Source organism: Leucopleurus acutus, assembly GCF_964270905.1.
Source record: "Leucopleurus acutus genome assembly, chromosome: 16".
Classification (NCBI taxonomy): domain Eukaryota; kingdom Metazoa; phylum Chordata; class Mammalia; order Artiodactyla; family Delphinidae; genus Leucopleurus; species Leucopleurus acutus.
Window position 1 is genome coordinate 47190253 of NC_139158.1, and position 27684 is coordinate 47217936.

General features: G+C 36.2%; 2 protein-coding genes across 4 annotated transcripts in view; one reads left to right on the top strand and one right to left on the bottom strand.

Annotated features, from left to right (window-relative positions):
* Positions 1 to 27684, bottom strand: part of LOC309973446 (ADP-ribose glycohydrolase MACROD2-like) — a 650126-nt gene that overhangs the window by 316811 nt on the left and 305631 nt on the right. The gene's annotated exons all lie outside the window — the stretch shown is intronic.
* FLRT3 (fibronectin leucine rich transmembrane protein 3) lies at positions 13092 to 26867 on the top strand. 3 transcript variants are annotated; one of them, XM_082856292.1, is made up of 3 exons: positions 13186 to 13282; positions 20911 to 21673; positions 22676 to 26867. In XM_082856292.1, exon 3 carries the CDS (start codon positions 22719 to 22721, stop codon positions 24666 to 24668), a length of 1950 nt encoding a protein of 649 aa, XP_082712418.1. In that variant the 5' UTR covers positions 13186 to 13282; positions 20911 to 21673; positions 22676 to 22718; the 3' UTR covers positions 24669 to 26867. The 3 variants fall into 3 exon arrangements, with proteins under 3 accessions (XP_082712420.1, XP_082712418.1, XP_082712419.1); XM_082856294.1 differs by lacking the exon at positions 20911 to 21673 and having other exon boundaries at positions 13092 to 13282; XM_082856293.1 differs by lacking the exon at positions 13186 to 13282 and having other exon boundaries at positions 19713 to 21116.

The following is a 27684-nucleotide window of genomic DNA, read 5'->3' on the forward strand; positions in this document are numbered from 1 at the left end:
ATGAGGAAGCCTAAGCAACCCGTGAAGAGGCCAACTTGGAGAGTACAGAGGTACCCAGTACACAGCCCTGGCTGAGCTCTAAGAAGAAGTCAGCATCAATTGTGTGAGTCAACCAACTCGAAAGTAGATCCTCCAGCCCCCAGGTCAGCCACCCCAGCTGATGCCATGTGAGCAGAGATGATGTGTAACTATTGAGATTTGTGCACAAAATACATCTTTGGTTTTATTTTACGGGCACTAAGTTTCGGGGTGGTTTGTTATGAGGCAACAGATAATTACTTAAGCTAATAGAGCGACTACAACTGAAATGGTAAGCATCTATCATGCGGCAACACTGTAAAATGGTTTTAGACGTTGTATCTCAGTTAATTCTCACAATAACCCTTCTGGTATAGAGAGTATTATTACTCCCAATTTATATATGGGGATATTCAAAAACACACACAGGTAAAGTAATTCATCCACAATTTAATTAACTCAGTTAGCAAGTAGAACTGGGCAATGAACCAGGAGGTCTGGCTACAAAGCTAATGCCCTTAACCACAACACTGAGCAGTGGGAGAACATTCCACTTAATTAAGATCCAATTGTTGTTTCTGAAGTGCAGCTCCGTCAGGATCTGCTTCCCCAAGCCCTGCTCAGCCACATTCCTCTCTTCCTAATGAGAAAGACACACAACCAGATGGACTACTCCCTCCCAACACTGAGGTTCAGACAGACTGAGTTACTAGCTTAAGCTACAGAGTGTCCATGCTGGGGATCCAAGCCAGGTCTGTCTGACATCAAAACTTATGCTCTTTCTATTGTTTTATGGTACCCATTGGGCTAACGGATGACTGCAGTAGATGAATAATAAAAATTATAGATAATTCAAGTTAGTTATCTTTAACTAATACATTGATGTATATGGGAAGAGAACTGTTTTCCAAATCATATTTTCCCAAGGAGAATGAAATAAATGTTCTAATTTTTGACACAGAGCTATGAGGCAAGGGAATTTCTGAATGAAAAATTACTGTTCATATACAGCAACATTTCACAAACGTTTGGTTTCAGGACTCCTTTATATCCTTAAAAATTGTTGAGTACACCAAAGAGCTTTTATTTATGTGGATTATATTTTTCAATGTTTAATATGTTGCTGGTTAAAACAGAATTTTTTAAAATACTTATAAATTCATTTAAAAATAAGAATAACCCAATATACATTTATATAAATAGCATATTTTGTGAGAAAAAAAGCTATATTCCAACAAACAAAAAGTCTTATTCAGAAAAATAGCACTGTTTACAGTCCTGCAAATCATTTTAATGTTTGATGTAAGAAGAGAAAACTGGGTCCCCATCTCTGCTTTGGCATTTCCAATTTGCTGTGGTATCACAGGTCATGCAGCCTCTTTAAGACTCCACTTTACGTGTATAAAAGAATGAGTGAAAAAGGCAAATAACATTTTAATACCATCATAAAAGCAGTTTTAATCTTACAAATCCTGTGGAAGAGTCCTCACATTACTTTAAAAATTGCTAGTATACAGTATACAAAAGGTTGTTAACCAATTAAAATTCAATAAGAAAAAGAATAGAATAATATTTATATGACCTTAATGTAGAGAATGATTCTTTGAACTAGACACAAAAAGTACAAATCTTTAAGTTACAAAAACTTATTTTTTAAATTAAAAGTTAAAAGACAAGCCATACATTGGCAGAAGGCACCTCCAACACAACTTTATAGACAAATAATTATTATTCAGAATATATTTTTTAATTGCTACAAATCAATAAGAAAAACGCAAATGTCTCCGGAGAAATCAAGGCAAAGAAACATAAATAAGGCATTTCACAGAAGAGAAAACCCAGAAGGCCTATTAAGTGTCTGAAAAGGAATGCAACCCACCAGAAGCCGACAAATGCCAAGGAATACGACAAAGAGTACTATTTTGTGCTCATTAGATTGGCAAAAACAAACAAAAGCCCTGACAATCAAGGACTCGTGTACTACTGATGGGAGTGTAGCAGCTACTTTAGGAATACAGCAGACACTGCTTATTGTCTACTTGTCACCCACCTTTCCCCATCTTCCTTCCTAACAGCATATTTTGTTCAGGTATCTCCTTCCTCCTGATAACATTCTTCGAGGTAAACTGGCCCTATCCCCACGTAGTCATCATGGTCTTATCTAACCTTGTAAGTAATCAACTTCGGGTGTGATTCAGTTTTAGCCAATAAGATATGAAAGAAAGCCAGGTGGAGGAAGTTTCTAGGAAAAGTTTCCCTGCCCTTCAAAAGAAACAAAGAGATACAATAACTTTGGCCATTGTTTTGTCTGCATTTGATTCCTTATAACCATGAGGAGAGCAAGCCATTGAGTCAATGAATAAACCAAGTCTAGACCACCTCTACTTCTGGACTTCTTGGTATGTGAGGTAATAAATTTCTTTATTTTAGCCACTCTGAACTCTATTGTCTGTTATTTGCAGCTGAAAGAACGCTAACAAAGAGAAGAATTTTGCAGTATCTAGTATAGTGACCTATACCTATAGTCATACCCTAAGACCCAGAAATTCCATTTCTAGGTACGTAAGCCAGAGAAGCTCACCCATGCAGAGGAGGAGATATGTAAAAGAATGTTCCTTGTAGACTTATTTGTACAGAGGGACAACTGAACGCAAGTTTGCAGTTTATTAATGATAATTATCATTAAAATAAGTTAATTTTTTTAACAGGTAGGTAATTATTAATACTAATGTATTTTTAATTCCTTTTTCTGTCCTTTGTGGAAAGAGGATGTCACTATTTTGAATTATGAGATCGAAGCCACCCACTATAAGGCAACAAACTAGAAGAATCCCAGGTCACCGACTGTGTGGAGGGCCATGCTCCCCCTGGACTACCTATCTGGACTTTTTCACAAGTGGGAAATCAACTTCCATGTTAAGTCACTCTTAAGTTTTTAGGGCTCACAGCTGACCCTAATTTTAATTAAACAAATAAGAAAACATAGACTGAAAACACAGCACCAAATTCGCCACAGTGGATGGATGCTTCTGGGGAAGGAAAGAGGTAAGTAGATGAGAGAGAAAATGAAGGATATTTCAACTTTATAATATTCTTATATTCTATTTTGAATTAAGGATCTAAAGCAATAAATAATTAAAATAAATGAAATGTTAACCTCTGTTAATTCTAGGTGGTGCATATTCTATTTCATTATTCTCTGTACTTCTCTGTGTTTGACTTCTCAAAAAAATGGATGACATAGACAAAATTACCCAAAAAGAAAAAAAAAAAAGAGGAAGGAGGGAGGAAATGAAGTAAAAGAACATGCCCTCTCACCCAAAAAGAAAGAAAATGTGCTCCTTCTACATATACAAATTTAAACAATATCAAGACCAAATTTATCTCCTATTAAAATGAAGATGAGCACTACCCAAAGTTGTTGAGGGTGCAGGGAGTGGGAGAATACATCCTTTCTGGAGGGCAATCTTGTAATCACAGCAAATTCATTTAAAAAGTGTCAGCTCTATGAAGCATCAATTTTACCTCAAAGAAGTTATCTTAATAAATTTGAGCACAAAGATTTCATTGGAAACATTTTCCTCATACTTTTGCTTATAATCTGGAAAAACTGAAAAGCATGCAAATGCTGGGAAAGACAGGCTAGTCATGGTGGTTGCTATCTCTGCAAACAATGGCATACTATATAATGGCTCCCATTATGACTGATGATATCCAGGCACATTTGATAGTGCAGAGACAAGTTCACAATTTTCTTAAGTGAAAAGAAGTTATAATAATAAGTACAAAAGCAATATGTACAATACATGTTTTCCTAATTTAATTTGTTTACATATAGATAGAAGTTATTAAAATCTTAAAGGCTCTATTTTTATTTTCCTCTTATTATCATTCTTTTCTAACTTTCTACAACTTAACAGTGTCATTTAATGGCTGTAAACTATAAAGTGAATTGGAACAGTTGATTGCAACAAGTCTGATGAAAATAGGCAGTAGTGGTCAATTCATTTCTTACCATTAAGACATGGATAACCGGGTCCTAACAGCATAGTATTTGGAGTCATTTTGTCTCCTCTCAAACAACATGCATTTGTTTTTAAATAAGATTGTAAGTATCCCATATTAGAGATACTGAGGGAAAAAATACCATTGGGGCAAAATTCCACCAAAATCAATCCTTGAGACTAACAGGACAATTAGTGGTTTTCTTTAACTGATGAGTGAAGAAATGTGTTCATTTGTTTACTAATGAAGGATGTTGTTCATAAAGGATAAGTCAAAGGCAGGAATGAGGTTCAGAAGGGCCAAGTGGAAACAGAAATGCCTGTTAGGATTCTGGCACATTACATGGTAGATGACATATTCTGAACTGGTATAACTTTTCTCTGAATGCTTTCTTTTAGGTACTTTCTGTTACAAATTACAATGAACCCTTAATGCCACAGTACTTTTATTCCATGTTCTAAGACCTATACGTTTGTTCTGGATGCATATTTTGGATGACTCCATTGCCTCCACTAACATTACAGTGTTAGACTAGATGTTAATCTGGATACAAACCAGAAGGCTCTGAGAGCTGCCCCATATTCCTAATGGACATGTGGATGATTTACTGTGACTTGTGGGCTCATCCCCCCCCCCCCCCCCATTTAATGGGCACGGCTTAGTTAGGCCATTCTAGCTTTCTCGGCAGGTGTCAGCTTTCACCATAATCAAGTAGATGGTTTCCTTTCCATACAGAGAAGACCCTTCCTCGTCCAGAGATTACATTCCTGGATGCAGAACAGATAATAACTCGGGAATCCCATGGACTCTATTGTAAACTTACAACGAAAAGCTTTTGGAAAGCCTCAACACTGTTTCCTGGAAGGGCCTAAGAATGGTATGAGAAGAGTCAGGTCATAGTCCTTAAAAGCCCAAATTAGTAACGAATCTCCATTTTTGACTACCCTTTCCCCTCCTCTGCAATCAAATTTTAGGATTTTGGTCTACACTTAGCTTTCCACCAGTCTTTTCATTAATATCACCATTATTGGAATACTAGTCTCATGACATTGATACTGTGACTTTGCTCAAATCTATGAACTTCTCTTTTCTTCCTTACTGGCCTCTGTAATTCAGCAACCTCTTCTATTCTTCCCCAAAATTCATGACAAGGATGGGTGAAGGGAACGTGCATCGTGAATGTTCTCAGACAATTTCTTCTGTCTTCCTTGCTTGCACTTACCACCATAGTAACTGGTAAAGACTTCAAAATCCACCTACTGTGGCTCTCTCTTCCTCTCAAATTGTTGCTATTTTAGCAGCTTTGGTTCTTTCCTTAATGTCTCTTCAAAAACTTTCCCTCTTTAACTGCTGTAAGTCTCATTTCAAATGCAGTTTTGTAGCCCAGAGTACACTGCTTAAATTGCTCCTGACCTTCTCAACCATGGACTAAGGTCAGGTTTCTTTGTTCTTTGGGATTGCTTAGGAGCCAGTACCTAGCTGTCATGAGATGGTCTTGGCCCACCTATAATCTATGTATTAGTGGATAGAGCAACTTTAGAAGGTTGGTTAGAGAGTCTTTGGAAAACAGTGAATGAGTCAACATGACCAGACTTATAGCACATACCTTAATATCATCTTCAGAGTACCCAGAACAAGTTCCTGCACCTGCTATGCAATTATTAAATTATCAGCTGCATTAGAATGGAGATGGTAATATTTTATTTTGTTCGGTCAAGAAGACAAGAAATAAATATGATTTAAAAGTTCCTTAAGATTATTTTTGTTTGGTCAAGAATATAGGATATAAATATGATATAAAACATCTTTATAATTACTTAACATTTATAATAATTTATTTCAATATTTATAATACTTCCTGCCAGAAAGCTACGTCTACTTTCTATCTGAAAGTCATGTCTACTTTCTTTTAGAAAACTACACTGGAAACACATAAGATGCAACATAATTTTCTCTAACTTCTTTCAAAGATAAGATAGAAAGATTTGCTTACAAGGAACAAGTAATAACAGCAATGCCAACAACAATAATGATGATAATATTGATAACTTAATTACAGTTTACAAAATATAGATAAAACTCTTAGCTTTTACTGAACTTAAAATTCTAAAGTAAAAATCAAGCAAATATACAAAGATGTAAACCCTACTTCCAAAAAATTTATTTAAAAAACAATGTTAACCTAGGATTTTTTGACAACAAACCTCTGTCATTTACATTTTACTTGTTCTTTTCCCTTCTTTTGTCAGCCAATAAACTTTGCTCTTTGTCAATAAGATGTGATCTGATAAGCTTATTTCTGACTTGCCCCAGGGAAGCAGGGGAGGACTTCAGAGAGACAAGTCTGTTCCCTGGGCTAGCAAAGGAAACAAAGAGGAGCTGCTTGGGAAGTGACTCAAATAGTTTCTGTATTGCTTCTATGTAAACATGAGAATTAAACTACCAAAAAGCTTCCTCCCAAACAAAAATTACTCATTTTTAAAAGTAACACTTTGTTAATCATATTTCAATTCTATCCTCATGTAAAAAAACAAATTATTAAGAATGAAAGCTCATTAAAACATAAATAAATATTGGCAATATCTGTGCACTTTTAATAAAACTTGTCAAGTCTAGATCTTAATTTTTAACCACACATATGAAACCTAGTGAAGTATTTGTAAAGTTGTAGCACTAATACATTTTAAATATCAAACAAAGGAACAAAAGTTTAACTAATGAAAGAATTATAAAATGCTTTTAAATTCCCCAAATTTACAGTTAATCACTTAGAATATGAAGGAAGTGAAGCAGAGGGGACTACAGACATACTTTAATCTATCTATAACATATTTGTCATAAATCACGGTCAGGAAATTTAAATAGATTTATATTTTAAAGAATTTCCCATGATAATTTTTAACTATTTTTATTTGGACTAGATGGTATTGTGAAACATTCGCTTAGCCCAAATCTAACCAATCGATAATACTTTATCCCTTAAAAAATCTTGCAAATGATAATCAATACATGCCAGTTTTTAAGGGAAAAGTACTAATTGTAGTACATCTGCTTCTCCCAGAAGTACCAATGAGGGACAGTTTCCATAGTCATTTATAAGCAGATATAATATAAAACAGTTTTTGATTCTACTTTAAACATGTTTCTTTCAACATTAAACATGTTTATGTACCTAAGTAATCTGGACTGCACTGAAATAGCAATCCTAAAAGAGGTAATCTCAAATACAAGGAGAATACAGAGCTGGTTTGGAAATAAGATAAATCTGACAACAATTTCAGGAAATCTTCCTCTCAGAAAGTCTATTTGTGTACCTAAAATTAGCACCAATACTCCAGAAACAGTGAAACAATAAGATGGTTTGCAAGTGACGACAGCTTTGGCTGAGATTAACAGCAAGCTATGTAGATAGAATCATGTGGCTTTGGAGCAATCCACTTGTATGATATCTAGTAAATAACATATCTCAATGATCAGACATATATTGATCTGCTCTTAATAACTGTAAGCCATTCCTCCAAAGCTATGCTTTATACTAATCATTTTCAAGAATAAGGAATTTGTCCTTTGATTTGTAATTAAGTCTCAGAACAAGCCTTAGATACTGTTATCTCAAGGTCTGAGCATCCAGGACAGTAAGCAGAAGCGTTTCTCAAATTGTTTCATTTCCAAAGATAAACTGTTAAAACACATAGCTTAATTTAACATTAGTGGATTGTGCCTTTTGAAATGATCCTGGCCCTACTCATCACTATGAAGATAAAAAGCAACTATCTACAAGTTTTAGCTTTGTCTTGGTAAGTGCTTTCTCAGATTTAATGAGCTCTTACAATGCACCACTTTACTGAAGTCCATAATAGCAAAACGAGGTGGGTCCCATGTCTCCATCTTCATAAATGAGAGAACTGAGGCTCAGAGAACTGAAGTTCTTTTCCCAGGGCCACACACAGAGTATCTATCAGAGGGAGAATTCACTCTCTGCTTGCTCTAAGTTTGCTTTTTCCAAGGTCCATTTTAAAAGTCTCTTTTTGCATTTTAAAACAAAGTGAGAAGGGTGACAGGGCATTAGGGAGTGGGAAGGGGTCAAGGACATCTGCATGGCAAGACATGAAAGCAGAGAAAAGGTTAGAAAGTAGGGATCAGCAGGCTTTCCATTTTGCACTAGCCAGCTGTCTCAGCCCATCAGTTGTGGCCAGGTACTAACCCTGTTCTGAACCACAATTTCTCCTCTCTTTCCTGGGAGGCCAAAGGGGTGCTTTTTTCTCAGTTTTTAAAAAATCATCTTTAACCCAATCCTGAAAGTGTAACAAGAGTCTAACTTGGATGCTGGGGAAAATAAGGGTGTATCAGAGGGTGGGCAGACAAGCAGGCAGGGAAATAACCACCTGATTTTTTCTCTTTGATTTCTGTCTCAAGTCCTGTAATGACAGATCTCACTCCACTGCAGTATGTTTTGGAAATATACTTAAAAGGGATATGTGATTATTTTTAGGTACATTTTAAGTGTTGACTAATAAAAGGCAAATATCAGAACAGAAGAGCAGTTTAATGTAGCATTTTTAAAACCATTCAGTATTCTAAGGCATCCATGACCTGCTATAATCTAATTATCTCTCCAACACCCTTTGGAATTGTCCAGAAAGATGTGGTACAGTTTCTAACTGGTGCATTAAGCATCTGGCCTGACTTCACAGAATTACAGATAGCTGAATATGTACTCTCTCTATATTTTATTAACATCCCAGAGGTTCACGTTAAGATGTAGTACTGATGTGCCCTAACTTGCATCACTACCTGTTGACAGAAAAAACTAGGCAAGACTTGAGAGGGTCCACAAATACAAAAATCTTTTAAAGATGTTTTGGCAATTTAAACAAAACTTTGGCTTAAAAAAAAAAAAAGAAAGAAAATAAAAAGAGCAGCTTCAAGTTTATAAATTTATAAAACATGCCCAAGTTTCAGCATGCCAAATCCTCTAAAAATGAGCTAATCTCCAGCATCCGTTCCTTCCTTCTCAAACTAACAGGGTCCAATTTTCCTTCAGATCATACCCTGGCCTCCACTCTCAGCCGTGTGTCCGAATGGGGTTGACCCTACCTACAGCTCTTACAGGGGGCTTAAGCTCACCAATTTATCTCCCCATCTTCCTGTAATAGGTTCAGGAATGAGCATGTGATCAAGATTAAACAAATGAGAAAGAGTGAATCATACATCTGTGCATGTGTAGGAGCTTCTGGAGGTGACCTCTCTTCCCCTGAACACTGCAATGTGGGAATGTGATACATGGAACTGTCACTGCCTAAGGGAAAAGCCTGGAGCTGCCAAGGATCCATTGTCCGTGATCTAAGGAGACTGCCAACACTCCTTTGCCAACACTGGAAAACCCAGAGCCAGAGAGAAACTTTTTTGTTGACATACTTTAAGCCACTGTATTAAGCTTTACCTGAAGCCAGCCAGACCATACATTTGAACTTCTCAGTTACATGAACCAATAGATTTCCAATTGTTGATCAGATAGTAAGGCTTGAGCTTTCAATCACTTGCAACCAAAAAATTCTCAACTGATAATAAGCCCAAGGCATTTAATATACCAAAAGCCTGAGCTGATTTTGTTGGTTGGTTTGTTTATCAGACAACTTTGAAGACTTTATTCTCAGGAAGAGTGGTGAGGGGAAGAAAAATCATCAAGGATGTGTCTTTCTAAAACCTAAGAGAACTTTAATACTTTCTAAGATTAAATTTCCAATATCATAGTTGGAGGTGGTCTGGGGGTCATCTAGTCCTACCAGCTTCTTTTACAGGGAAGTTTTAACAGATTTGTGTACAATGAATGAGTGAATGAGGAAGCTTAAGTTTAGGCAGGTTGGAAGACCTCATTTAAATTGTTCCATTTCAGCTGGGAGTTGTTTATAAAAGAGGTTTAGTGGTGGTGGTTGTTTTCACTTGGATACACAAGTAAATAGTAAAGCCTGGGAAACCTGATTCCAAATCCAACCTACCCTGTCCTCCATCAGGGAACATCTCTTACCCTCTCACAAAAACAGAAAAACACAAAGTTCTTCGATATGGCCAGTTTAGATGGTCTTAGAATTTTAAAATTGGAATATGCTAGTGGAGTTCATTTTCCGGCCAGTTCTTTACCCTCTGAAATGCATTTTCTCATGTACAGTGTTAGATTCACAGGCTAGCCCACAAAACAGAGCAAAATGCAAAAAAAAACGACAAATGCCTTTTGAATCTAAAACATCTACTAGAACTCAACTAAGTTCTAAATCCTGAGAACATGGGACCATGAAATGCATGAAGACAACAGAAAAAAAAAAAAATAAACAAGAAAATATCCTATTTGCCTACCTCCTCCCTCATTTCCTGGCTATTGAACAACAAGAGTGTGAAAAAATCTGTCACTGGTCCTCTCTGACCTCCCTTTGTGCATTCTTTTACCACTTCTTAATGTCTCCTTTTTTCAAATGCTCAGATGCCCTCATCTTAATAGAGGCAGTTACCATTCCTTTGGTACTTACTATGAGCCAGGTACTGAGCTAACAATTTCAGAAATATTCAGTAATTTGTCTATAGTCATGTGGCAAAGCCAAGATGGAGCCCAGGTATGCTAGACTGTGAAGGACATGCTCTTAAACATTAGTCTACACAGGTGGGTTCCTCCACTAAGAGCTGAGTTCTCTCTGCTATAAGAATCAGGGCCCCCATTCCTATCACAGCCTAAAGGGCTTCTCACTGAAAACTGTCTGCCTTCCTTCCCCTCCTACCAGGACAGCCATCCCCTTATTGTAGGTAATCTCCCTTAGGTAACAAAGGAGGAAAGCAATCTGAATTAACTCAGGGTAACTCAATCTTTTCAGAGGCGGTCCATTTTATTGCAAAAAAATGTACATATTATTATAAGTTCGCCTCCAACTGGCAGAATTTCAGACAGTTGATAAGAGGAAGAAGTAAAAACAAGAACAAAAACAAAAACAAACGGAAGCAGCAAAAGAGTATATATTTTTGGACAGGGTGGGCTGATAGGAGCTATCTCAAGAGTTTGCCTCCAAAGTTAGCACCTCTAGTACAGATCACATTTTTCATAATCTCTTGCCTTCTTCTATATTTTAATCCACAACTTAAAAAAAAAAAAGAAAGAAAGAAAGCAACAATACATAATTGGCATTCGGTAAGTTCCTGCTGCCTTTATTTGCCATGTGGTGAAACCAAACCCCAGAGCAGATAATATGAAGTCATGGCAGGCTAGGGAATGGAAACCTCAGAACTCCTATCTCCCAGGCCAATATACCTTCTTTTAGATACTGATAACCAAAATTGTCCATTTATCTTTCTTTTCTGTTTAAGGTCTGCCTGAATGGAGACAAAACTGATTAAATATTGATATAAGCCCATAGGAATTTGGCCAGGCAAAAAGTTCTTTTTAAATATAATCAACTCCCAACTGAAAATAGCTTCTAGAAAGAATGCTTTCATAAAACAATTTAATCCACATGTTTATTTTGCAGTAACAGGAAGAAAATCCACCCTTTAACTGAGAGATTATCTGTTCGTCCCACCTCCCTTTCCTCCAAAACTCCAGCAGCTGCATCTCAGTTCAACTTTTGCTACCTAACATTTCTAAGAAGTTGGCTTTTCAACAGACATTAGAATTCTAAAACTCCTGTATTTAATGGGTCCACCCTCAGAGGCCAATAAAAGTGCAATCATAGAACAATAGGGGTCAGTATACCTCTTATCAAGAGTTCACCTTCTACTGTGATATCATTCATTCTTGGAGAGGAACTCAGAAGGTCAAACTGCTATCAGAGAAACATGTAAATAGATAAACTAAATGAAGCTAATGAAGAGACCATAATCAAATACTCCTGGGCAAGACAATTAGCTGGCCTCCTTCAGAAACACTCAGAAACTTTTTAAAAGTAGGAAGGAGAATGCTGTGAACCTCTAAGAATAAAACAAATAACATTAGTTTAAGGAAATTGCCCTCCAGGTAAATATAAAAGCAAAATTCTTCCCAATAATATTAAAAAGTGAAACGCACTTAGTGGAAAACTTACGAGCCTAAAGCATTTGTTGACAGAATAGCAGAAACCAGTCTATGAAAATCATAATTGAAAATAAAGTCTATAATTCTGCTGATTAGACACAGACACTATAAATATCTATGTCTTCCACTGTGCAGTGTTTATTCATATACATAAATTAAAATACAATAACTTAAATACAAGCAAAACTACCCCTGAACAGTTTCTTTCTTCTTAAGCTGTTTGTATCTTAACTCATGTTCAGAGCAAAAACGTATCAGAAAGGAAAATACTCTATTTAATTTTTCAAAACCTTATTGTTTTAGGGAGGATGCCTTAAATACGAAGAACCTACTATCTACTAGGTTCTAAAGAAGATGGACAAATAGTGGGAGTATATGAAAAATACTTCCACTTCTTAAAACAAATACATATAAAACAATAACTTATTACCTCCAGGAAAAAGAACTGGTTACCTTTTTTTTTTTTTTAACCTTTTGGCATTCCTGTTCCCTTCCCTTAAATAAATCAGTTATTTATTTGAAGCTGCTTTCTGTTCATTTCTCAAATAAATATTCACTGCTGGGGTTACTAGCCTTCACAATTATAACATTATTGTAACTAGTCAAAAATGAAAACAGTATGATTTTGCTTAACTTCTTTTTAATACAGATGGCTTAAAAATAAAAAGAACCAGTGTCTTTCTATTGTAATCTTATAAATAGCCCTCTAACCGTCTTGTATTTTTGATAAGCTTCCTACCACTCCCCTGTTGTAGTAAACTTCAGAAAAGGTTGCGATTCCAAAGGGCTGCCTACCAACTGAATGGCATCCTGGCCTCGGCAGGCTGAGCGCCTCATTCTGGCTGCTCTCACTCCCTCTAGCGATGGCAAAGCTCATCTGTCTGATCACCCAGTTACCTCACTGAACGAGAGCTTGGCGAAGTCCTGCCCATCTATGACATCACCCCCTTCTTCAACCACTGCGAGGTGAAGCTTTAACTTCAGACTTGGAGGTGGGCTGTGCAGTAAACTGGAATGCTGTCCCTTGCTCGCTCCTCAGTGGAGGCGTGATCTGAACAGGACCAGCTCAGCCTGCAGCTGCCGTTGGCTTTGTGTGGACTGGACGCCGAGCTGGGCAGAGGGGGAGGGTTATTACTCCAATTCCCAGGCAGTGGAATTACAGCTAGAGCGGCAGAACATATGGGATTGCTTTTTCTCGCCTTCCCGGTAAGTGTTTCCCATGTTTTTCCTTATGATTGTCCCAGAAAGTTTGCTTGGTTTTACTCTCTAGAAAGAAATGACTTGGTATCATGAGGCATCCAAATACGAACGTTTGCTCTGTCACCAGGACGAGCAATGTATGTGCGTGCAAGCCAGCAAGGAAAAATTGGACTGTTACAGCCAAATGCAAGAAGTTTCTTGAAACCTTTCTTTCATTAAAAAAAAACTAATGATAAATGGCTATTTTCTGTCTCGTGTCATTGCTATTTGAAAAGAGCCTTATAGAAAACATTAAGTTGGAAAGTTAAATGTTAGATGTTAAAGAGTACGAGGCAGATTTTTTCACAGAGAGGAAAGCGAAAGGTCTTGCTAACTTGGTGTGTACTGTATGTGTGGTATGATCACCAATTGCTGCTTTTACAACTGTGAAAGAAAATCAATAATCCCTCAGCCCATAAGTACGCAGTACATGAAAAGCATACATCTTGCTCACAGCTAGCCCAGCTACTCCTGGAGACTTATGTGCCTCTGGAAGGATTAACAGCTACACCTAGATTTTAAAGCTTGCACTGCTATCCTGCCAGAGCTGCTTCAAGCATTTCAGGCTTGCAAATCTCAACTAGTGAACTCAACTCCGAGGAGGGGGAGACTCTCTTACAAACCATATCCCCTCTCCAGAAGAACGCCAAAAATCCATTGCTTGGGCAAATGTAGTATGTGACTAGCATAGTAATTGGCAAAGTCTACTCAGAAAAACTAACAAAGCTCAGCCTGGAAGTTAAGCCTGATGTATGCAGGGATTTCAGTGTGGCAGGGGGTAAAAAATGAGTAGAGCCCTCATCAAGTGGGATATGCAGAGTATCCATTCACTTGCAACTTATAATGGGAAAATCTTATATTGAAAGAAATATTTTTATACAACAAAGCTTTCCAAAAGTAGTTAAATGTATCTTCTCAAGAAAATTTTTTTTCAGTGAATTAGATCTGAAAGAAAATGGTTGCATAGAGGTAAAAAGTACAACAGGCCTATATTTTCTCAATATCTGGGGGTTTGATTGTTATTTATTTATTGAGAATTTAAAAGATTTTTTAAAAGCCTTGATATGTGCCAATCATGGGACCAAATTCTCCAATGGTTTTAACAATGAACTATTTTAAATTTTCTTAATAAATCTATCTGCTCTAAAATGCACACATATGTTCCTTCGTTATAGCAGGAAACAACATGAATAAAGCCACTAGAAAAGTGCTTCAGCTGTAGCAATGCCTTTCATTTATCCCCGACAACATAGGAATATCCTGACCAGCATAAACATAAAGAATGAATTTGTCTGTTTTCAGATAGGACCACTTATGTCTGCCCCAAAGTGACATATGACAGATACCCATCTCTCTTGAAATGAGTAAAGAAAGAAATGAACCTTTTAAAAGTACTACAAAATATTAATATTACCGCTACTACCAATATTAATGATAATATGCCAGGTTTTAATCTATAAGAAGATTAAATCAGAGATACGCCACTTAGTTTGCAGATATATGTGTGTGTATACACAACATATACACAAACATACACAAATATATACATATATTAGCCTGAAATAAAAAACAGCGTTACAAAAACATGATTGCATGTATTTTAAGTAGGAAAAGCACGTCTAATTTCTTTTTTAAATAGAGCACTGCCAAAATATATCTAGTCCAAGGATCAGAAAAGATATTATTGAATGAATAAACATAAAGAATTCATTAATATTGTGTATAATACTATCAGTTATTAATTAGGCTGTATAATACTATCAGTTATTAATTGGGCTTTTCATTCCCCCCCCCCCCCCGCATTTTAACTCAATTATGGTTAGGTTCAAAATGCCCAATTAAACACTTCCTAAACATTAACGTTTGTGGAATATATAACTGGGCAGCAAGTAAAGTTTTTACAAAAAGAAGAAAAACAGTAAGAAAATTTGTCATAACTGAATGTGGCAGTAAAATAGAAGGTATGTTTCTTTTGCTTTCAAGTGTTAATTAAGGAGCCTCCAATTCCATCGAAACTTTTTCAGAGCTAAATGAAGCGGTGTGAAATAAATTTGGTTGAAATCTTGTGGCTGTCAGACTTTGTTAGCAAGCTATTAATTATCTTTACCCCAGTTTCTTCTCTAGACTATATTGCCCAATCAAATAGAAACTCCAATTACATTCAGCACCTCCTGCCTAGGGACACAAGACCCTAATGAACACTCAGTGTCTCCAGATGAAAAATACAATTTTCATCTTTAAACATGCAAGTGCACTGCAGAGAGATTTGTCTCTGCTTTTCTTGGCCACGCACACTAGGGCTTCCTCTTCTTTCTGAATTATTTTGAACAATTTTAAACCCTACAAAAATCAGTAGCAGAGAACTTGCCTTGTATTAATGTCATATGAATGCTTCTTTATGCTTTTATTCTAGATATGCCAAATGTTCATACCAACATTAAATTAAATCTGGTCATTAGAAAAAAAAAATTGGTTTAAAACTGCCATTTCAGTGGATCTTAACTTTTCCCCCTATTTTTAAGGTGGGTGGGCTACATAACAAAGAATGTGTTTAATGCCAAGATCCAAGACTAACTTAAAATTTTTGATTAAACCCCCTTAAATATTCTTTTATTCAACCAGTTTATTTTAATAGTATTATAAATAATTGTTGACAGTCAAATGAAGACCACTATAAATGAAGTCAACGAGGGAAATAAGATTCAGTAAATTTTTCAAAGCCTGTAACTTCTTCCCTCCTTTTCTCCTCAGTCCCCCTTGCCTCCTACCCCCACCTTTTGCCCCAGAGGCCTTTACTGTTCTTCTCAACGGGAGGCTTTGTTGTAATTAAACCAGAGGAAAACTGGCTGGCAGCAGCCAACATCTGACTTAGGGCTTCTGAAAGCAGTGTTCTGGTAGAGTGTACCACCCCCCAGCGGGCAAAAACTCTACAGTAAATCTCTAAGCAGTATTAATTCTCCAAAGTGCCTTTTTCTCTTCAGAGCATTAAAAGGGCCTTTTCTCGACTCTTTCTAACATTCCACCATTTCAAAAACTTATCACAAGTCAACAAACAAATTTCCATCAAGAAGATGGTTTGTAAATAAATGTCTTCTGGAAAAAGCCTTCTGCCGCTTAAGAACCGAAATAGGAGTATACATTTCAGAAAGCATTTTCCAGTTTCAGAATGCAGATCAACATCGCGAAATTTGGTAAACCATCACACTAAAAAACAGTCTGAAAGCCATGTTTATATTGCATAGGAGAGCAGGTTTCAGGACTTTGACTTGTCTGTTGACAAGAACACCAGAGAAAACAGATTTTAAGTAAAAAAGAACGAAATGTAATCTAAGCAGCAGCTAAAGTTTCATTTGTTTAACATATGCATAATCTCTTTTCCTAGCCCCCAAATCAAGTGTCAGGAATGTATAAAAAGCTCTCTCCAGGTATTAGTCTGCTTAAATGAGAGAAAGGAGAAATTGCTCTCTCTTGATGAGACAATGACAGCTTTTGTTCTTTATTCTTTCACTTTTCACGTGCACAAGTTACCGTGGCAACTTTGAAAAGAAAACCCAGAGACCACATTTGGTTAAACACCATTTTTAAAGTGTGCCACTGGACTGTGGATTGATCAGTTTATGTGTTGATGATTTTCTTCCTCTTCATTTGGTTTAAATCAACAATACTCAACTCTGACATGAAAAAAACAAGGTGTTTTTTATGATTATGGATGTTATCATCCAGCCCAGTGCTTGGCACACAGTAGACCCAAATATTTGTTCTACTAGAGTATGGAAACTTGAATATTAGAAATTTAAAGCATATCAACCAAATTGTACTCACAACACTGAAAAAGGCATTTCAAGTTTGCAGTGGGAAAATGTGGTTTAACAAAGATAAGCATAGTTTTAATTGCAATTGCTTAAAAGTCAATGCAAACTTAAAGCTTGTCCCCTGCCCCAAGCTCTCTACTGCTCACCTTTACCAACCTCTAAATTAATATCTTATTCATTCTTATAAGCCATGGTTTTCTAACTCATTTAGTCTGGCTTAATATCATAAAGGAAGCAGCCTTCACTATGATGAAAGATAACATCCCAGTTTCCCTTTTTGTTTTAAGGATGCTCAGTTTAACTTTATAAGCCAAAACAAATGAAGCAGAATTAGATTCATTTATCACAAACCTATTGGGGAAAAGAACCAGTAACATAAAAGGAGAAAGTAAAAATACTTTGCTTTGGAACTTTCATCCCCTATTTGCAAAAATGAAACAAACCTTACAGGCCAGAAAATAGTCTGGATAAAACTACGTAAGGAAAGGCAAACTTGCTTCTCTGCCTCTCAGCAAACCCTTCAGACTTCATGACTCTCAAGAGGAGAGTTAGAGGTCCTTCTGCTTGCCTGGCATTAAACAAAAGAATTGGAACTTTCCTGAAATCTGATGATCGTGGAAAATTTAACTACCAGACAGGCTGCTTAGAAAGCATTTTGCTGTCACTATCAACTAACCTGATGTACTCCAGTTTTTCAGTTTAACCATCCACGTAGTTTATTTGAAATATCATTTGTCATTACAAAGACTTAGCATTCATAGGTTGATCATTTTGTTGAGCTTTCTAGCAGCAATTTAAACCTTCATGAATAAATTACTTTCCTAATACTCCAAATTATGATTGTATAAATTCCAGTTTACCTAGAAATATTCACAGACTTGGATAAATTTGAGTAAGCATACGTTTTCTTCAATCTCAAGGTTTTACTCAAAATAATAATGCAATTAACTTCGATTAAGAGTTCTACATGCCTTTCTACTTTTAGATTTAATATTTTTAAAAGTTTCCCAGAGAGTTAAGAGACCCTGATGTGAGGCAAAGCATTAAAAAGAAACGAAAATCTCAAAACTCTATACTCGATTTAAGATTTTTTTAAAATGAGCAATGAGTTCAAATCAAAGTCCATTTAAATCAAAGGGAGCAAATAAAGGATTTAGGAAGTTAGCACTATCAACATATAATCTTAATCTAGGTGTTCAAAACATGAGAAATACCTTGTCATCTCAAACATTCCCACCTCCAAAATATTGTAGTAGCAAAGAAGGACTCATATAAACATGTAGATTACCTCAAGTTCTTGACTTTATTTAAATACCAGTTTTCTATTCAGATACAACTTCTTCAATTATGTTAGTTTTCCTAAACTATCTCAAAATGATAGCATCTTTATCTATTTACATTCTTTTAAGTATATCATGGAAATCAATTGGAGGCTTCTTGCAGATGTGATTACATTATAAATGCATTTTTAAAAATCCACAATTTTTATTTATAAAGATAAACTGAATAGGAAAATCCATATTAAAAATCTGATTTACCAATGAGGCGATTATGTTTTTCTTCTTTTTGCTACAGTTCTACATGCTATATACTGAAGCAATGATGCAATTTTAAAAAAATTTTAAACATTCCTTTAAATAACCAGGGCTCCATTTATGTTTCCCCCCAAGTTACCCCATTAACAATATTTTTCTAAAAGATCGATTCCTTTTTGTTCAGAAGTAATGGCCTCTTTCAAGCCTATGCAGACATAAAGGCTCTGAAGTCAATGTTGTGGAAACCAGGCCACAGTGTCCATGCCAGTGGGGATCATTTTTCTTTTCATCAGTCACATTCAACTACAATGTCTTTATGTGCGTGAATATGTAGAGCCAGCTCGGAAAGAGGGAAGTGTAAGCATGGGGGCAGGTTCACCTATTTTAGATGGAGAGACCATTACAGCCTCTAATATGCAAAATAAAACAAAACTCTTTAGCACTATAGGTTTTAAATATAAAAAGTCAGGAGAAGATATAAAATATAAGATATAAAACACAATCAAGCATGTATTGAACTGTTTGAGCTTAAGTAAAGGGAGTAAGAACTTGTGAAGGAAGCTTCATTTTTCAAAGAGTATCCTTCTCTCCAGAGAAACATGCTTTATATTTTTGCCTTTTGTTTTAACGCAGTCTGGGGAGAAAAGAATGGCATTTTCCAAGAATTTAATGAGATTTCAGGGTTTCTGTTAATCCCACATTATTACCACTATTGTATTAATGGCAATGTGAGTTTGCATATCAAATAGAGCAGAGGAAGCAGTTTCACAAATGTAAAACAGAAAAATAAACAAATTAATCTTCCTTCTTTTCACACCAATTTAGAATATTTTTTCTTTCTCTGGGCTAAAAATATGAAAATCAATACATATTCTTGGAGCTTGAATTGGTGAAATACTTACAGCTCAGCTACAAGCTTTAGCTCTGGTTATCATTATGATCATCACCTTGCACATACTCTAGGCTGACCAACGATTTTTAAATTCCCATTCGTCAGATTAATCTTTTCAACTTTAGAGTATGTCCTGGTGTATGAGAAACATACAGAAACACAAATTTTGGCCTTATTTAACATTCACTTTCAGTAGTGTTTCAATTCTGGAACAGATGCTATCCTTGTTGGATGCTAGGTAATTACTGGGGGAGAAGCAAATTGCTTCTACTTTCAGGGTCAAATATTTCCATGATACCTTAATGAACCCTACTTGTATAGAAAGCCCCTGAGTGGGTGACTTTGCATAACAGATACTGATCCTACCCACCTCCCCTGTCCACCCCAAAAATTGTCATGCATATTAGATAATGAACAAAGCAGTCATCATTAAAATCTTGAGTCTCTTTGGTAAAGCCTTAAGCCCTTTCAGAAGTGAAAAAGACAGTCATTGGAGATTGGCATGTTGCTGTCTGAACCTAGAGAGAAATGCCTTGTCAGCTTTTGATATGCTTTCCTAACGGTCATTACAAGGAGACATTGAAATAACTCCCTTTCTGTCCCAAATACAGTTTCTCAAGTTCAGTTTGCTAAAAATTGTATTCTCCTGAAAAAAATACTATGACTTGAACTTCTGTGCTGCCTTTTGGCCAACAATACCTGAGTAACTTGAGTTTCAAGATCATCAACTAGCCCTTAAAAACACCTCTAAGGAGGAAGGTCATAGTGTCCACATTCTGCAGTTGGGAAAATTGAGGCCTGCAGGAAGAATTAAACAGGGCACTGGGCAAATCAAAAGATTTGCTTCTAAAGCAAACCCTTTTCAACTCTTTAAATTGTAGATTGTATGACTTTGTAAAACTATGTTCAGAAATGTCTAAAATGTTACCATGGCATTTCTGTCAAAAATCCTTGTTATGTCTTTGTTCACCTCTTTGATGTGTACTTGTTTTCTTTTTAAACATTTTATCATTTTCTATCTAAGATTTAAAAGTGAATTTTTAAAGACTGGCCTGACCTGAATTCAAAATCCATGGAAGGGGCTTACTGCCTCTTGAATGAAGCTTTGCTTCTGATTTGTTGAACAATCAGTTAACAATAGAAATTATCTATTTGGTGACAATCTCAACTTTGGCTTCCACTTTATTTATATAAATGGGAAGTAAAAGACAAAGAGGTCATCTTATCCCTTTGCAACAACTACTATGACGAAAGATGTGTTGCTTAAAGAAAGAAGTGAAGTTAAATTTCTAGGAAATTTCTCTAGTGTGTTAATGTTCATTGTTAATAGTTCATTAAAACATTTTACTTTCACAGGAGATGCTCAGACCCAGTGTATTTCAAGGAACAGAAACATAAAGGAAATCTAGTATGCTTCCTTTTTTTTTCCCCATGAAGAATATTTGAATTAAGTTTTTTTTTACCTCTTGAAAGAATACCTGTTCTTTCATAACCTGTGACTGCACCAGCTATTCTGAGAAAGCAGCAAGAAGCAAAAGCTGGAAATAGCTATTTCACAGCAGGTAATCACACCTCAGGATGTAGCTACTGTACAAAGTTTATACTTGGATAATACTGGATGGGAATAAAGGTGGGGGGTAACTGCCTGAAAAACCTATTACTATACAGGTCTTAGCATCATGAATGGCTTTCTTCATGAGGATCTGAAGTTACTATCTCTGACCACATTGCACAGAAGAGCCAATAAGAATTTCAAAGAGAGCAGTTTCCACTAAGGGAATTAAGCTACACAAAAGGAACCTTCACACAGAAACTCTATAAGAAAGGAAAAAAAAAAAAACATAGGAAACCATGTGTTCTACATAGTAACAGGAAACTGAATTGTTTCTGGTCCCCACTTTAATAAGCTTGCCCACCATGCTGAACCGCAGCTGGAATGTTCATTGACAACAGCAAGCCTGATCTGGAGGTGTGTGCGGCATAGGATTACTTGAATAAACAGTGAAGAATATTTCCAAGGACTAAACAAGAGTTTATAAGTCCCAGCCCCTCACCAGGAAAATAATATATGCGCATTGGATTTTCACTCACGCAAAATTTACCCACATCGTTCAATAAGGTAGGAAAAATATTAAAGTCTTTTATTTTCATGCCTGAAATTATAAAGGCTAATTAATACCTAAAGGTGCTGAAGAAATTATATTACACAATAGATCAGTACAAATCTATAATTCTCCAGCCATGGAGAATGTTGAATAATATTTTAGATTAGAACTTGAAGAAAGATAAATGCATTGTGAAAACATGTTATGAGATAGAATGTAATGAAAAATGTTCATAAAGCCATTAAACCATGTAGTACAAAACATACAATAAAATGGGAGAAAGAAAGAGCTAGCTTAACATGAAATGTAATTTTCCACTTAGATTAGCTAGATGTATTAGCTGTATATCTTTCCTTCCCTAAAGTAAATGAAAAAGATTCCTTCTGATTTTCTTGCTAGAAATACCTATCTCACATGTTTAATATTAATAATCAAAGAAAAATAACATTAATAATCAAAGCAAACACTTGGCTTTACTGGGATTCAGGATCTCAAGCGATTTGCAACTATTCTTGAATAGTAAGAGAATAGATTTTTTTGACTACAAATTCTACAGTTGTGCAGTCTACGTAATAGAAAGCAGATATAAAATTTTCGTTAAGAAGAGTAACATTATTATCTTTAAATATAACAAATCATATTCATATGTGTCAATTCATTATGAATATTAAGAAAAAATTAGAAATCTGACTAGCTTGGTCAATGACTGGCTACAAAACTGATATAAAGTATTATGAAAATGCTTTAGAATATTCAATAAAACTAATTATATTTAACATTTCAAAGTCAGATAGATTTGGGACATAATACTTAATACCAGAAACATTTAAAGTAAAAAGATTATGTGATTGTGTTCGTTGTTAGCTAGCAATAAAACCTAAGCATGCCAAAAAAAAAAAAATTAACTAATAAAAGTGATTATAGATGTTGCAGTTTCCATATCGATTTCAAATACCATTTTAAATACGCTGGCCTGATGGTTTTCTGTCTTTTTTTTTTAACTCACTCCATTTTAGGGCTCTGAAACTACCTTGTGTAAAGACCTCAACACTGCTGACCATGATCAGCCCAGCCTGGAGCATCTTCCTCATCGGGGCTAAAATTGGGCTGTTCCTCCAGGTGGCACCACTATCAGTTATGGCTAAATCCTGTCCATCTGTGTGCCGCTGTGATGCCGGTTTCATTTACTGTAATGATCGCTTTCTGACATCCATTCCAACAGGAATACCAGAGGATGCTACAACTCTCTACCTTCAGAACAACCAAATAAATAATGCTGGGATTCCTTCAGATTTGAAAAACTTGCTAAAAGTAGAAAGAATATACCTATATCACAACAGTTTAGATGAATTTCCTACCAACCTACCAAAGTACGTAAAAGAGTTACATCTGCAAGAAAATAATATAAGGACTATCACTTATGATTCACTTTCAAAAATCCCCTATCTGGAAGAATTACATTTAGATGATAACTCCGTCTCAGCTGTTAGCATTGAAGAGGGGGCATTCCGAGACAGTAACTATCTCCGGCTGCTTTTCCTGTCCCGTAATCATCTTAGCACAATCCCCTGGGGTTTGCCCAGGACTATAGAAGAACTCCGCTTGGATGATAATCGCATATCCACCATCTCATCACCATCTCTTCAAGGTCTCACTAGCCTAAAACGCCTGGTTTTGGATGGAAACCTGCTGAACAACCACGGTTTAGGTGATAAAGTTTTCTTCAACCTAGTCAACTTGACGGAACTGTCACTGGTACGGAATTCCCTGACTGCTGCACCAGTAAACCTCCCAGGCACAAACCTGAGGAAGCTTTATCTTCAAGATAACCATATCAATCGGGTGCCCCCAAATGCTTTTTCTTATCTAAGGCAGCTGTATCGACTTGATATGTCCAATAACAACCTAAGTAATTTACCTCAGGGTATCTTTGATGATTTGGACAACATAACCCAATTGATTCTTCGCAACAATCCGTGGTATTGTGGGTGCAAGATGAAATGGGTGCGTGACTGGTTACAATCACTACCTGTGAAGGTCAATGTGCGTGGACTCATGTGCCAAGCCCCCGAAAAGGTTCGGGGAATGGCTATCAAGGACCTCAATGTGGAACTGTTTGATTGTAAGGACAGCGCAGTTGTAAGCACCATTCAGACAACCACTGCAACACCCAACACAGTGCATCCTGCTCAAGGACAGTGGCCAGCTCCAGTGACCAAACAACCAGACATGAAGAACCCCAAACTCACTAAGGATCAGCGAACCACGGGGAATCCAGCAAGAAAAACAGTTATCATTACTGTGAAAGCTGTCACCTCCGACACAATTCATATCTCTTGGAAACTTGTCCTACCTATGACTGCTTTAAGACTCAGCTGGCTCAAACTGGGTCACAGCCCAGCGTTTGGATCTATAACGGAAACAATTGTAACAGGAGAACGCAGTGAATACTTGGTCACAGCCCTGGAGCCTGATTCACCCTATCGAGTCTGCATGGTTCCCATGGAAACCAGTAACCTCTACCTATTTGATGAAACTCCTGTTTGTATTGAGACTGAAACCGCACCCCTTCGAATGTACAATCCTACAACCACCCTTAATCGAGAGCAAGAGAAAGAACCTTACAAAAACCCCAATTTACCATTGGCTGCCATCATTGGTGGGGCTGTGGCCCTGGTGACCATCGCCCTTCTCGCTTTAGTGTGCTGGTATGTTCATAGGAATGGATCACTCTTCTCAAGGAACTGTGCATACAGCAAAGGGAAGAGAAGAAAGGATGACTATGCGGAAGCTGGCACCAAGAAGGACAACTCCATCCTGGAAATCAGGGAGACTTCTTTTCAGATGTTACCGATAAGCAATGAACCCATGTCAAAGGAGGAGTTTGTAATACACACCATATTTCCTCCTAACGGAATGAATCTGTACAAAAACAATCACAGTGAAAGTAGTAGTAACCGAAGCTACAGAGACAGTGGTATTCCAGACTCAGATCACTCACACTCATGATGCTGGAGGACTCGCAGCATACCGTGTTTCGGTTTTTTTAAACCTAAGGGAGGTGATGGTAGGAACCCTGTTCTACTGTAAAACACTGGAAAAAGAGACTGAGAAAAGCAATGTACTGTACATTTGCCATATAATTTATATTTATGAACTTTTTATTAAAAGTTTCAAATTTCAGGTTACTGCTGCGATTGATGTAGTGGAGAAGCCTGAACACAATTCTATATTTTAGTACTTTTTAGTAATTTGTACTGTATTTTCCTTGCAAATATTGAAGTTATAAATCATTTACTTTGTGTTCTACTGAGTAAGATGACTTGTTGACTGTGAAAGTGAATTTTCTTGCTGTGTTGAACAATCAGAACTGCGTTCACATGAGATCCTTGTAGTATAAGCACAGGCCATTTTTCACTTTGGTATTAATGTAAAAAAAAAACTGGCTGAATGAGAAAAATTAAATTTCAAAAGGTAGTTATGAAATAATGTTCCAATTATTAAATTTGTATTCCAGTGGTATTAAATAATCAAAATATGTGAAGTAATGGGCAATATCAGACTTGCTGCATAACTCCATTTTTACCCTAAGCAAATTAGATATCCTTAAGAAAGTAAACATATCTTCTGAACTGAATCCATCAGCTGGCATAAAAGGAGTGTGAAGTCTGCTGTTGTTAATGCCATTGTTAACAAAGCTTTGAGAATAAAGGACTTCACAAAAACAATACTGTAAGCGTGCTTCCAGGTTAGGGGGGAATCTGTACTTAGGAAAACATGAAAACATAGACTTGCATAGCGTAATGAACACAAATCTCAGAATTGCATTCTGGTTTTGCCTATACCATCCTGATTTTTGAAAAGTCAACTCTAAAGACACAATTGTTCATGTTTATGATGTTTTTATCATAAAGGATGTCAAAAAAAACCTTACACACATTAAAAAGGTAGCATAACCATAAGCAATTCCCCTCAGCAATGAAGAGAAAGTAGTACTTTAAATGAGAATTTAAAAGAAAAATGAATACTAGAAATTAAACTTAGATCTGGTTTATGTGAAACATTTTAACACTGTACATAAACGTTCAAGTTACGTTCACAATGATCAAGAATACTGCCCATTACTGTCACAGTTTTCCAGATATTACATAATTAACTTGTAATGTAACATTTCTTTCCAGCTTCCTACTGAATTGTGAGCTATTACTTGTTTAAAAACCTGATCACTTTTCTGTTGCCATGATTTTTTTTTTTCCCAACAAAAAACCAAAGTGCATTGTACGCCCTTTGGCCAGTCTTGTATGTGCCTTGATCCAACGCTACATGTATTCAGCTTTTAAAACTCGACAAATTTTTCATACTTCCTTAAATATGAAAAATTGTGGTCTTATTGCTGAATAAAACAAAAGAAAGGACAAAATAATTGTGCTTGCTTTTTCGGGATTATGTTACTATCACTAAAGTAGCAAACTGCCCAGCACATTAGTCCTAAGTACCCCCCTGTATTTTTCTAGGCATAAAAATAAATGTTGGCTACAAATAAAAAAAATAGCAATATCTTGAGCTTGTGTATCATTTTACTTAAGGGTTCAGCGTTTCATGCATAAACGAATATCCTAACAGTCTTTTGGAATACTCTTACAGAAAACTTCAGAAGTGGTTTTGTGACCTTCCAGTCTTTGTACACCGCTGCTGTTGTCCTGGTTGATACTTTAAGGTGGTTTTTGAAAAATTAATATTTTTTAAAATAGCTTTTTGGTAGTATGAGTTGGCATCAGAGGATCTGATATCCCAGATTTACCACTTACTAGGTATGTGAAAACAAACCATTTACTCTCCCTAGCTTAGTTTCCTTATCTATACAATGGGGCTATTAATACCACCCACCTCACAGGGTTGTTGTGAGGATTAAATGAGACAATGTGCTTGGAAACTGTACAATGTTCAACAAAATACAAGTTACTACTATTATGGTCAAGCAGAGTGAGCCATGTGTTCCCAGTGGTTTGTTACATATCGCTGCTTCTACTACTCTGCTAACAAATATCTCCAACTGCCTATGAAACCTCATTTATTCATTTGCCATCTTCAAATGTTTCTCAATACTTTCTCTTTTGACTTCCTGTTAAGGATAGTTGTTTTCTAGGGATAACTTAGCAAAGAAAATGTGATTAACATTGGATACAGGGAACATTTTCTGAAGGAAGTTTGATTTTGCTTCCACAGGTTTTGAGTAGTTTAGCTACAAGCTCTGCCAGAAGTCGGGGAAAGGGCTGGATGGTTCCATAAAGTCCCTATACACCTGTGAGTTTATAAAAAGTCAAAAGCCAAGACGATTTTCCAGTTAGTATACCTTTCATGAGCACAGAAAATTTTACGTGTTCTGATACATGCATTTTAATTATTTTACCTGGGGTAAATCAGAAATATGTTTTACACTAGCAAATAGAGAAAGCACTGAGAGGGTAGAAGTTTATTCTTTTACCTAGGCTTGCTATGAAATCCAAATACTTTGCTGAAATATATACTTTCAATAAATGACAAGACACGAATCTCCACCTTAAGGGACACTAAATTAATTACAGATACATATACATCTATCCCAAGCTAAATGTTCACAATTTTTACTGATCAGGTACTAACAAAGAAAAATGTAGGAAAAAAAATTCAATCCTTGAATATGCAGCTTATACATTTAACAAGAATACAATGGGGAAGCTACGAAAAAAATAAGGGAAAAATCACTCCCCTGCTGAACGTTTGACAAAAATCAAAAATTGTTTTTGGATGCAGGCACTTGTAACTGCATTAAATCACTGCACTTACACTCTCGTTCCCTATTAAAAACAACACTGTGTTCTTTCAGTGAGGCCTATTTATTAAAAGTATTCCCCTGTGCCAAAGGAACTAGTAAAAAACTCTGCTTTACTAACCCATTTTCTGAGTAAAGCACATTTTATAGGTACATGCCAACATGACAGTTTTCATGAGGAGTCCAAAGAGACCCACGTGCTTTAAAGCACCT

What these genes read in the sequence shown, in the direction of transcription:
- FLRT3 (XM_082856294.1), top strand. Translation starts at nt 22,719, where the DNA reads ATGATCAGCCCAGCCTGGAGCATCTTCCTCATCGGGGCTAAAATTGGG.